Source organism: Aplidium turbinatum, chromosome 1 (assembly GCF_918807975.1).
Source record: "Aplidium turbinatum chromosome 1, kaAplTurb1.1, whole genome shotgun sequence".
Lineage (NCBI taxonomy): Eukaryota > Metazoa > Chordata > Ascidiacea > Aplousobranchia > Polyclinidae > Aplidium > Aplidium turbinatum.
In genome coordinates this window covers 55,828,321-55,841,784 of record NC_137472.1, presented here as the reverse complement: position 1 = coordinate 55,841,784, position 13,464 = coordinate 55,828,321, and the positions used below count along the sequence as shown (strand labels likewise).

Below are 13,464 nucleotides of genomic sequence, written 5' to 3'. Positions count from 1 at the left end.
TTGGAGCACTTCTGCAAAAGCAAGATCAGGATTGGTTCCTGTGTTCCAGCGTCCGGATAGAAAACTATCTGGGTCCCGAGGATTATATAGAAGGGAAAGATCATTTTTAGAAGCCCATTCATTTAAAGTTTCACCATCAGTGTTGTTGTTGCAATAACCCCAATCAGTGTGACGGCAATTAAAATCCCCTGCATATATTCACGGTGCAGGAAATGATGGTAATGATGTCGGAAGAAGTCTACTTGGAAGAGGTTTGTAGACATTCACAACAATCGTATCCTGTATTTGTACTGCGATCCATTCAAGATCACCGTCTGCTGTGGAAGTTGCCTCTAGTATCCAGTGAATGTCTTTTTTTACGAATGTTGCTATTCCATGGTTGTTGCTGAGGGTGCAGGCAGCAAGATCGAAGTGTGGAATCTTAAGCTTCTCCGGGGTCAAGCAATGGGTTTCCTGGATGATGATCACCGCTGCATCGTTGTTGTGGGCAAGCTGTGTGATGATGTCTAGTTTAGCGTTGGTGATGCCTTCAACATTTAGTTGTAGAATGGTCATTTCTTGACCTACAACAGCTGGTGCTGTTCGCCTTGACAAGGGCGCTGTGCTTGGTCTGGGGGTGCCATTCTGATGTTTGTTCTTCCGCATGATAACTTTATAGCGACAGTTGTAGCAAGTTTAGTTTCCCAAAGTCGGTACTTGCGGGGGAGACCACGTGGAGGTACTTGCTGTCGTCCCCTATATCAAGGTTTGTTATAATATGACGTAAGACGCAAAGCTGTTTACCAGGCTTCAACAAAAATTTCTAACTGTAAGCGTCTATTAATTTTCAGCCAATCCTAGGAGGAGGTGAGAGAATTGATTGGTAATTTCAAGGTGGTGCCGACAAGGCAATAGGTTAAGAACCGCTGGTATAAGCTCTTCGAACACAAGGCAATAAACTTCAAGCACAAACCAACAATAGTTTGAAATATATTTATTTTTGTTTAAGTTTTCATTGGCAAAAAATAACTCTGAAGGAAGAAAATAATCGAGTTAAGACTTGATGACAATGAATTACGACATTGTTTCTTTTCGAAATGAAATAAATCATTAAATTCTAATCCATCACTTTCAGGTGGTTTACAATATGTACTACTCAAGCGACTCAAAAGATGCCGAAGTTAAAGAAATAAAAGCGAGGAGCAATGCCCGTAGTATTATGAAAAGAGTCCTCAATCGCGATCTCTATGTCTACATCGGCAGCATAAAGATTAAGGACAAAACACTTAAAGAAGCCAAGAAAATACTTGAAGAAGCCAAGACCAAAACACTTGAAGAAGAAGATAAAAAACATGAAGAAGCCAACAAAGTGGTGGACAAGTGGATGGTAGGTCAAATATTCAAAAAGTTTTTTTAGTGTTTTTAGCCTACTTTATTTTATTTGTAGTTTTTAATTTTTTGCCTTAAAATTAATTGTTAATAGAATTGATTTGATACTTGTTTGTTCTTTTTGTGCAACACGAAAGCACAAACTAGAAGTTAAAGTTACACTTTCACACACATTTTAACTGAAACTTCGTCAGAGACCGTCCAACAAATTGAGCTGCAGCCTAAAAAAGCTACAGAGAGACATTTGGCATAAAGTCCACTTTGATTAAAAGAAATTTTGTATAATAAATTTTTGAAAATTGCACCCGTACTCCCAATATGTTTGCTATGCTTTCAAAAGTTTCTTTTCCCGTCCCTGATGCGGTTTTTGAATCTTTAAAAAAGAAGTTACAAGCCGGATAAAATACATATTTTTCTTGTGCGTATGAACCTGCTTTGTCACTCCAAGGATCGATGGGCTCTGCCTTTTACCGCTCTTGAGCAGTGGCGGTGACTCGGTGTAGATGTTTGGGAACAGTGGCGGCTCGTGGCCTTTGGTGATGGGGGTGCTGCAAATGTTGATGCTAAGTATGACGTCATAAAGTGACACGAACAGTCGAGCTCCGAAGGCGCGAGCTTCCTAGGGGGGTCTGGGGGACGGGAAAAGACATGCCCCCCCGGGAAAGGACATGCCGCCCCCAGAAAATTTTGCACTTTTACATGCTCTAAAATGCCATTCCTGGTGTTTTAAGGACAAAAAATAAAAATTTTGAGCAGTTGAAAATGTGGACTTTTAGAACTTTAAAACAAAAAAATTGCTTTTTCTTAAAGGTTGGTACAAAATAGGAAATCTGAAGTAATACATTGGAACATTTTGCTCATAATATGAATATCAATCAATCATTTTATTTTTTGTCATCCCTTTGTATACCAAGGTGCGTTTTTTATGAAAAAAAATTGCGATTTTTCGTATACCGTCTAGTTATGATCCCAAATGCTTAACTGCAAAATTATTTTGCTGTGCATCCACCGTAACCATGGAAACTGTGCAACGGGACTCACAAGTCCCGACAGGTATTATGCCCCTAAAGTGCATAATGACTACTGCTGCCAAGGGTGCTTTACCGCGATTGAATTTTGGGCTTTGTGGATGGAAAATGACAACAGCAAGCGGCGCTGGTTCGACTCTCAGGGTGTGCACTAGAGCAATGCACTTCAAGGATAGCTCACAATTCATCAGCCACCTAGTGGATGGAATAATTCAGGCAATTCTTCTACAGCAAAAAATTTTACTCGGCCAATCTCGTTGATCAGGCTTGTGTCAGTGGTTCAAAGCTTCTCCAAGTATGTGAAGCTTGTCAGGATTTACTTTCCAGGAGGTTTTATCAGTCCGATGATAATATTCTCACAATAGAAGTAAAGAGGATAGCCAAAATCAATGCAATACATGAAGTGAAATAGTATACCACATGTATGGAGTATATTGACAGTAATACATGACATCGAGAGGACAAGAACACACATTCAGAATATTGTGAATAAGGAAACCACACAGAAATAGACGAACATGTCACTGTCGATGGTTCAAATAATGCAGAAACTAAAAAACAAACGGCAGTGACACACTTTATTAGACTTCATGAAATACCACAAAGCAGTTCTTTTGCTGATTGCAGCACAAAACTACATCACAATAAGAACATTTTGAATGTGGGCGAGACTCACAACCATTGGCAGAACAAACTTCACAACGTCTCCTTTCTTTTACAAACACAGGCCAATGGCAGCCACGATTTTCCAAACGTGTGGATTTGGACACTGAGAAGTTGGACTTGCGTCTTTTGTTGCTTGTACATTTGGTGAGAGAGTCTGCAATGGCCTACCAACCTTGCTGCTTCTTCCAAGGGTTAGAAAAGTTTGTGCCACTTTCCTGCGGAAGTCCAACGAAAAGCAGTTTTGTTCCTCAAGCTTTTTGTACACAACATAGGCATTGGCGACTGTTCTATCAATCACACCAAACAAAATCCTGTGCCACCATATTTTAGACTTGCGGTTGGTGCCATAGAGAGCACAAAGCATATCAGCTTTGTCAACTCCACCCATAAATGCATTATAGTCTTTGATGGCCACAGGACATTGGAATTCTTTCCTTGAGCCGTCTTTTAGTCGCCTTAGCAGGGATGTTGGTTCAGTCCCATGGAAGTTGGACAGCATGTGGACTGCTTTTCTGTCCATCCACTTGTAGTAAACCAAACCCTCTGCCACTCTGTGATCAAACTGGCCACGGTCCAGTTGCTTGTCGGAAGCAACAGTGTGGACTGGGAGCCCTTTTCTGTTGGGTCGAACTGTCCCGCATGCAAGGACTTCATTTCTCTTCAGGGTTTCTAACAACTTCACCGAGGTGAAGTAGTTGTCAGAATACACTTTGTGGTATTTGTTTTTTATATCATCCGTCAACATTAGCACAACTTTTTAACCTAATCCGAAATCTGTATAAAGCTCGTCATTTTTACAGTCCTTGCCTTGGTATACATAAAATTTGCTGATGTATCCATGCATATCAGCCTGCACCCAGAGTTTGTATCCCCTTTTTATGGGCTTCATGGGATTGTATTGCCTGCCCTTGAAGAGAATCATGCTTTCATCAATCATGCTTAGATTTTCTGTGCAACAATACAAATCTTGAAATTTTTCATTTATCTTAGTTAGTAAAGGCCTAACTTTGTACAGTTTATCCTGGTTTGTTTCAGGAATGGAGGCATTGTCATTCACATGTAAATTTGACACTATTTGGGCAAATCTATTGCGAGGCATTGTGGATGCAACCAGTGCAACATTTACATCTAAATCTGCCCTCCAATAAAGAGGCCATGAAGGCAATCTATGATAGCCCATCAACATATTGAATCCCAAAAAGCCATAGAGTTTTCTTTCTGACATGACAGTTGCAAACCTTTGCTTCTGTACACGGTATAGATTACTTTGTTCCAGAAGCATTTGTCTGATGTCAGCATCAACAAACCGCAGTAAGTAGTCTCCAGGGGCATTTGCAGTGGAAAACATAACTTCTTGAGGTCCTGCAAAGAAAATACAAATCATGATACATACAGTATATAGCTTATTTACAATGCACATAATATCCATGAACTTTATTGCATGCATGATCAAAAATATACACAATACTAAATTTAGAAGTAAATCAAACAAGTACCTGCAAGTACTACTAATTTGTTTTTTGATTTGCATTTGGCCTACTGTATAGCATACCTTGGGGTGAATCAAATTTGCTTCCATATTCACATTTGCTTTCTTCCATAATTTCTTGCGAACACTGCGAGATGTGCTGGCAACTTCATCAGTGCGAGCAGACTGGTATCACCAACTTCTTCAGCGTCACTTTCATTGGAAGTATTGTTCATGACAGTAACATCCGGACACAGATAATCTGTATCAGTTAGATCTATTTCATTTCCAACTTCAGTATCGCTGTCAAAATCTGATTCTTCATCTGTAGATGAAGAATCATCTGGAAAGTTTTTCAATATTACCATTGCATCATTTAGTTGATATTTTTTACTCATTTTGAAGTCGTAATTTTACAAACTTTGCTGAAAATAATACACCATAGTTCAGCTTCTGTGCAATTCCATGAACACACAAACATACATCAACTTCACAGTGAAACACTACCCAAATCTGTGATTTTTACCCAATTACTACCTAAATCTGTGAAACACTAACAAAATATGTGATTTTTGCATTGATTCAACGTCTGCAGACGTTGAATCAATGTAAAAATGACAGATTTTTCTGTCTGGGTAGTACTATGTGGGCTACAACAATTTAAAAGTACCTGACTAACATGCTCGATATAAAACTTTGATATAAAACACACAATTTACCATACACCACCAGCATACCGAAAGTTTAAAGAATTGACCTAAAAATGTCAGCAAATCACTGACGGGACTTCTGAGTCCCACTGTAGTTACTATATCATAAGGTGTAAAAAACTCAACAAAGTCCAACACTGTCGCTTTTGTACCAAAAAACATGATTGAATATTTCGACTGCTGACTGGTCAAACTGGAACTTGAAACATTTTTCAAAACTGAAACTTTGAAGCACATTGCGATCCGGTAGCCACTTTAACAAGTCGAAATTCTGCCACTGAAATTGACTACAATGCAACCGCCAACCAATCAGAACGTGTTATAAGAGGCTACCGTCCAATTGTGACCCTTATAGCTCTCATCCAGAGAGTTAATGCTTGTTTTGAACTTTATTTGGAAATTACAGAAGAAAAAGAGCAATAGCAGAGGTGAGAATCGAACACGCGTCAATGAAATGACTACTTTCTAGCCCTAACCCTAACCCCTAAGCCAACCAGCTGACAAAAAATCCATCACTTAATTTGCTTTCTATGATCTTCTTTTCGCCATTTTTTACGTCACTTAAACCGCAGCTTATGATTGGTTGGCGGTTTCATTCTAGTCAATTTCAGTGGCAGAATTTCGACTTGTTGAAGTGGCTACCTTGCGACCCAGCCAAGCGTGAATTCTCTTTGTTTGAAAACGGTAGCCACTTTAACAAGTCGAAATTCTGCCACTGAAATTAACTAGGATGAAACCGCCAACCAATCATACGCTACGGTTTAAGTGACGTAAAAAATGGCGAAAAGAAGATGATAGAAAGCAAATTAAGTGATGGATTTTTTGTCAGCTGGTTGGCTTAGGGGTTAGGGTTAGGGCTAGAAATAGTCATTTCATTGACGCGTGTTCGATTCTCACCACTGCTATTGCTCTTTTTCTTCTGTAATTACCAAATAAAGTTCAAAACAAGCATTTCCTCTCTGGATGAGTGCTAGAAGGGTCACAATTGGACGGTAGCCTCTTATAACACGTTCTGATTGGTTGGCGGTTGCATTGTAGTCAATTTCAGTGGCAGAATTTCGACTTGTTAAAGTGGCTACCTTTGAAAACATCTGGAGTTAGTACTCACATCGTTTGGTGTACTAAACAGAAAAAAAATGTTTCTCAAATCTTTCGGGGATGCAGGAGAGCGTTTTTGCGCAGCGGGACTTCAGAGTCCCGACGGTAAACAAAGGGCACGTCCGGGACGAAAAAGATGCTACTAACTGCAATAGTCGATATAGACCTACCAGCACGTTAATGAACAGGAAAAGGTGGCAAAAACTTGAAAGGTTTAAAACAGGGGTGTGCAACGTGCGGCCCGCGGGCCAAATGCGGCCCGCGTAGAAAAATTATGAGGCCCGCAAAGATGTGCCAATTTTGAATTGTACGCGGCCCGCGAAACGTGTTTATAATTTAGTTTAGTCTGGTAAGCCTACGTGTGAACAATTCATTGTGGAGTGGATTATTGTAGCCTACTGTAGATTTATGGGAGATTTCTAAATGGTTAGGCTCGTCGTCGTCGTGTGAGCCTCTGGGGCCGAGGGTCTATCCTTTTACCACCCCAGATTCACGATGTTCCCGGACTACACTGGAAGGCTACTAGAGAGCAGCCAGTCGTTGGTTTCATCATCCATGACACGCAGACCTTCCACTCCGTTAGGTGGCTTGACAATGGAACATTCATTGATGATGTGGTCTGCGGTCTGTTCCTCGGCACCACATTCACAGGAGGAGGAAGAGGCCATTCCCCATTGGTGCATAGTTGAGCGGAAAAGCCCGACGCCGTACGGAGACGGTTGAGGCGCACCCATGCCTGTCTTGATAGTATCAGGCCAATGGGGCGCGTGTCGGTGACGGGGATGAACGAATGGAGTCTGGTGGTGCTTGACTTCCATTCAGAGCTCTATTTATTGTCCGCCCAAGTAGCCGCAGAGATGTCTTGTACATCGGCTTCGTTGATGAGAAGTTGAGCGGCTGGCACAAATGGGTGTCTTGATTTCAGTCGACGGGGGTGCTCGTTTGGGAGAGCAGAGATCTTGTTGTGGAGAGGGTGGTCAGGTTCCAGTGCCCGTCGACCGAGGGACAGGGTGGCTTCTTCGCGACGAAGCTCAGCGGGTTGGATGCCAGCGAGAATGGAGAGATTGTCCAATGGTGTGGGACGCAGGCATCCGGTCACTGTGCGCAGGGCGCTGTTTATGGCAGTGTCGATGTTATGGCAGTGAGCACTGCGGCACCAAACAGGTGCACAGTACTCTGCTGAAGAGTAGACAAGGGCTAAGGCTGCTATACGCAAAGTATCTGCCCTCGCCCCCCAGCTAGAGCCTGCCAGGCGCTTGAGTAGCGCAGCGCGGGATGTGAGTTTCTTGCGCAGTGACACCAAATGGTGGCGATATGTGAGCGATCTGTCCAGTGTCACCCCAAGGTATCTTGGTTCGGGGCAGAAGGACAGAGATTTTCCATTGTTCTGGACATGTAGCTCACGATCAGCTTCCCGATTGTGGAGGTGGAACCTGCTGCCACAGTTTTGGTTTCGCTGAGTTTCAGTAGCCAGTTCTGGAGATAAGCTGAGAGAGTTTTCATGTCCAGGCTCAAGGTTTCTTCTAGATTTTCCCACGACTTTGTGGAGTGAAGAATTGCCAGGTCGTCCGCATAAGCGTATTTTGCGGAGACCGTAATTGGCAGGTCGTGGGTGTAGACATTGAAAAGAGGTGGAGCCAGGACCGATCCCTGTGGGACGCCGTTTTTGAGGCGTCTCAGTCTGCTTCGCCGTGAGCTACCGGTGGTGAGGGTGAAGCTTCGATTCCTGACGAGTTCCATAATCATACGAACCATATGCCGGTCAGGAAGCAGGCGAAGCAGCTTGCAAGTAAGGCCGCGATGCCATACGGTGTCATAGGCAGCTGTGAGATCTAGAAAGACAGCGCTGGCCTTCTTTTTTGCCTCAAAGCAATCCTCGATGTCTTGAGTTAGGAGTGTGACCTGATCTACGATGGATTTTCCGCGCCGAAACCCAGCTTGCTCTTTTGGAAGGAGCGGGTCGATGATTGGGTTGACGCGGACATAGATCAGTCTTTCGAGGATCTTGAAAGGAACACAGAGGAGGGATATCGGTCGATAACTCCTTCGGTCCTCTGGTGGCTTGTGAGGCTTGGGGATCGCAACTACTAAAGCTCTTCTCCAGATTTTTGAGATTGTGAGGTGGTGCAAGCAGGAAGAGAGGAATCTACGTAACCAGGACTTTAAGGCATGGCCAGCATGGAGCACAAGCTCAGGGCAGATCTTATCCGGCCCTGGAGACTTGTGTGGTTTCACTAGGCGGAGGGCGGTGGCGAATTCCTCTGGAGTGAAGTCTCCAGAGATTGTTTCTTCTTGTGATGCTTCCGCACGCCACAGGGTAGATACTTCCTTGGCAACAAGGCGGGATGCCTTGCGGTCCTTTGTCTTGTGGACCCCGTTCTGCACTAGCTGGGAAGCGATGGCGTTAGCAGAAACGGGGCAGTGACGAGGGGAGTTCGCTGAGCGCCCAGTGAGGTTGTTGATAATGCTCCATGCTTTAAAAATCGATGGTTTAGACAGCTTCGTTCCATCGCTCAAGCTTCTTTGCATCCAGCCGCTCAAGTAGTCTGATGGCGGCGGTGTTAGAAGCAGCACCACTTGTGGCGGCTAGGTAGGAGCGATAGAGAGCTTCACACTCAGAGTCCCAGCATGGTGTGTAGCTGGTTCGATGGCCACGTTGTATCGTGGCCTTTGCAGCAGTTATTATGGCATTGCAGAAGTCCTGGTATGCCTCGTCTGCGTTGCATGTTTCAGTCGATGGTAACTTTGCAGCAGACTCATTGGTCAGGAGGCTGTATTGATTCCAATCGGCTTTTTGGAAGTTGCATCACTTCACCGATGAACTTGGGACAGGAGCCACAAGTTTTGGGGCGATGATGAGAGACGTCCGGTGTTGGGACCGCGGGAACTTCTCAAGCACACGTCTGTCTGGAAGAGAGCTGTCGACACTCGCGAAGGCCAAGTCAGGGTTTGTCCCTGTTCCCCAGCGGCCGGAGTGGAAACTGGCTGGTTCCTTTGGGTTAAATAGGAGGGCAAGATGGTTTGTAGAGGCCCAGTCAGCCAGCAATTCTCCGTCGCTGCTTGTGTTGTTGTAGCCCCAGTCGATGTGCTGGCAGTTGAAATCGCCAGCGTAGAGACTGGGGGAGGAGAACGTTGGGAAGGATAGTGGCAACAATCGTGAGGGTGGGGGCTTGTAGATGTTGACGATGTTGTAGTCTGAGATACAAATGCACACCCACTCAATCTCGGCATCAGCTGGAGATTGGTCGACAAAGGTCCACTTCAGGCTCTCATGCACAAACGTGGCGATGCCGTGCTTCCTGCTTAAAATAGACCCGGCTAGCGTGTAGTTGGGAATAGCTAGCCTATCTGCAGAGGTGCAGTGGGTCTCTTGGAGGAGGATGACGAGTGCCCGGTTGGTATGGGCAAGCTGCTCCACAACTTTGATCTTGCTTGTTGTGTAGCCTTCTATGTTGATCTGCAGAATGGTGGGGCGTCTGAACTTGTCCATTGCCCCTTGCAGCTGTGCCGTCCGGGTGGAGGCTCTTGGTTGACAAGTTTCGTTTGGCATCTGCTTGGGTGCAGATGTTACTCACAGGAGGGGGCACGAGGAGCCACTTGTCGTCCATCCCTGGTCGTCCAAATGGTTAGGCTAACAGAAGGTTAGGCTAACAAATTCTGTTAGCCCATGGCCACCTAAAGATACGGCCTGATTTGTCACATTTTGCAGAAATTTCCAGGTTTTTCTAACTTTGGGCGAACGTTTAAATAAATTTTTCTAAAAATTTGATTTTTACGCGTTCTTTTCTTTTTTTCCCAGATGACACAATAGGTTTTAACATCCTCACGTGTTGAAAAACAAAGAAAATTTGATTTCGAAGATTTTAGTCAGACTGTTAATTTTTCAATAACAGTCTGATTTAGCGTTTTACAACTTACTTTTTTTCATTTGCTGCTGCTTTCCCAAGGCAACAAAAAAGTTTTATGTCATTAAAAACCCGCAAAAAGTAAAAACATCTCAAAAAATATCAGTCAAGCACTAGCAGTAGCCGTAATCAAAATCTGCAAAATGTGACAAATCAGGCCGGATCTCCAGGTGGCCATGGTTATAGCCTAACCATTTTAGAAATCTCCCACCGGCCACCGCAAATCCATTGTATTTAATCATTTGGAACGTAAAAATGTATGGTCACATAAAAGGCTTTATGAACAAATTACGACTTTGGAAAGCTCACAAACAGACAGAAAATCTTTTCCACTTTTCAACTTTGAGAGACTATATGGAATGCATCCTCAGAAGAAAACTGAATTTGCAGACCAACTTGAAAAATTGTTGTATGAATTTTTGGCTCGTTTTAAGGACTTCAAATCTCATGAACATTTGTTTGGTATATTCTCTTCGCCATTCAACAGACATTGACAAAGCACCAGCTGATATCCAACTTGAACTGATCGATCTTCAAGAGAAAACGGATTTGAAAGCAAAGTAGCCTAGGCTATTTAGAAATGAATCTTGGCGATTTTTACCGAAAACATTTCAACCAAGATGACTTTCCACATTTGAAAAAACTCATGACTTCAAAAATGGCTCTTTTTGGCTCAACGTATTTGTGCAAACAATTTTTTTCTAAAATAGGCGTCATGAAATCTCCTTATCGATCGGTTCTGACAGACGAACACTTGAAAATGGACTTCCAATTGCGAGCACTTCCATTAAAGTAAATTGGGAAAAAGTCGTCGAGAAAAGAAGCCAGCTGCAAATTTCTCACTGAACTCGTATAAAGTTGGTGTGACAATAAATTTGAATAGCAGTTTTATTCAGAAATTTATGCGTCTTGACTGATTATTTCTGCAAAGAGATAACCCCTAATAATGCCATAAGAATAACATGACTAACAAAAAAAATGCTTTTGTGCCTGCAACTACTAGAAATCATATGTTAAATAAACGTGCGGCCCGCGGTTTCACCCAGTTATTTATATCTGGCCCTCCTGTAATAAAGATTGCACACCCCTGGTTTAAAACGTTCCTGAATAGAAAATCATGTAGTAGGCTAGGCTACATGTCAGTAGTTAGCACAGCCACAAAACCCAAAAAACAAATAGCAAAAAATAAAACAAAAACAAGCACCAATGTAGTATGAATGACAGCCTAATGAAAAGTGTTGTGGATTGAATTTGTCAGTTCCAAGATTGATGTGGATGAGCACTGAGCAGTAATCATAATAATAATAGGATGGAGAAAGAAAACTGAACATAAAAAAAAATCCATCCTCAGGCACAAGCTCGTTTGATGTGGCCCAGGAGAGCAGGTGTTGAGCTCTTTCTATGGTCAGACTGCACATCACACAGTAACCTACGACGATTGAGGTTTGAGATCCAGTTTAAGTTATTGTTTCTTGTCCTGGTGGGTGATGGAATGGACGAGCTGCTGGTAGATAAGATGATGATGTCCTGATGAAGCTCTCATCTCCTTTAGTGTCGTGTTGGTTATGGAGTGTTGCGTTTGCTGTTAATATCTACAAACATAAAAGTACGGTACAGCACAAGCAGTCGACATTATTGTTAGGTAGGCCTAATCTTTTGCAAAGTATTTCGCATTTCAACTGGAATCTTGATAAGAATGCAAAACAGCCTTTCTATGTTGTCTTTCTATTGCGTATCCGTTTTGTTTGCTTAAATGTTGTTTTAGATTGTGGACAAAAAGTGAGTTTGTATCACTCTTTCTAATTGAAGAAGGAAATTCGTTCCACGTTTTCGCACCTGGGAATTCTATTGAATGCTGAGTTACAAGCGTTTTTGAGAAGTATAGAATGTTTAGAAAATCATTATCATGGTTTCTTGTACACAGGCTGTGAACCTCTTTGACACATTTAAAACGGTTGGAGAAGCAATCTGGTAGTAAATTGTTGTGAAATTTAAACACGAAAAGACCAATTTCCAGTTTGGACAATTGCTCAATTCAATTGATATCGGGATCTTGCTACAACTATCATTGTTGGGACAAAAAATACGATGATTTTAAAGTAGACTTTTTCTCCTAATTTACAAGTAAAAAGGCAGTGTCCAACAGGAGAATGACAATCTAGCCTATACAATATACATTGGTTAAAATTATTTGCAATATCATATATATAATATACATAACTGCAGACAGTGCACACCGTTTCGACCTCCCGGTCTCATCAGTGCAGTAGTTAGAGTGTTAAACTGTTTTATTTGCATCGACAGCGCACGGGTACAAATAATTGACACGGCGAGAGAGCACAAACAAACATAGCCAGGTCGAAGACTTTCAGAAACCGGCCTGCCACACCCCTGGAATAATGGCCATGGACATATATATACCTCCATGTGACATTTTCCCATTTGTGGTACCTAATCAGTGACCAAAAATGGTACTACTGCCAACCTTGCCAAAGTGCTCAAACTGCAAGCAGTGAGCTTTGCGCAATGCATAGCAAGGTGCCTCCAGTAAAGTGCTCAATTGGCGTAAACCAAGAGCGTCAATAACTGCAGACAGTGCACACCGTTTCGACCTCCCGGTCTCATCAGTGCAGTAGTTAGTGTTAAACTGTTTTATTTGCATCAACAGCGCACGGGTACAAATAATTGACACGGCGAGAGAGCACAAACAAACATAGCCAGGTCGAAGACTTTCAGAAACCGGCCTGCCACACCCCGCGGCGGCGGGGAGCGGCGTGATTTATGGGGTGACGATGCACCCGGAGGGTTAAGTCCACCAGCTTAGGTCGCGAGGGCCAGGCTGGGGAGTCGAGGTACCTGTGGAGGGAGAGTGTGGATCGAAAAACTATATGGCCCGTCCGCAAATTTAGAATGGCGGAGCGGGCCAGGGAGACAGGCTCTTTCTGCATAGCCCAGAAAGAAGCCCTGCGACGAACCGGGCGACCCGTCGTGTGTGGACGCTGGAACCGGCAGTAATTGACCGCCGGGCAGCGCCCACGTCTCCTTCACGCGTCCTCGCGCAGGTACTTTGACTCTTATACCCGGTCTGCCAGTAGGCAGAGCGGATAAAATTGGGGTCTCCCACGAGGAAGAGAGTCTAACCATTTAAGGATAATTTGGCTCTCGTGGCAGACGAATATTCAATAAAAATGTGGAGCAGAGGCTCGATGAATCAATATACT

General features: G+C 43.3%; 1 protein-coding gene across 1 annotated transcript in view; it reads left to right on the top strand.

Moving 5' to 3' along the window:
• LOC145783459 (deoxynucleoside triphosphate triphosphohydrolase SAMHD1-like) overlaps nt 1-13,464 on the top strand; it is a 35,643-nt gene that overhangs the window by 16,944 nt on the left and 5,235 nt on the right. The window contains exon 4 of the mRNA XM_082595344.1: nt 1,115-1,366. Within this exon, the coding sequence (XP_082451470.1) occupies nt 1,115-1,366 (252 nt within the window). The remainder of the gene's footprint in view (nt 1-1,114; nt 1,367-13,464) is intronic.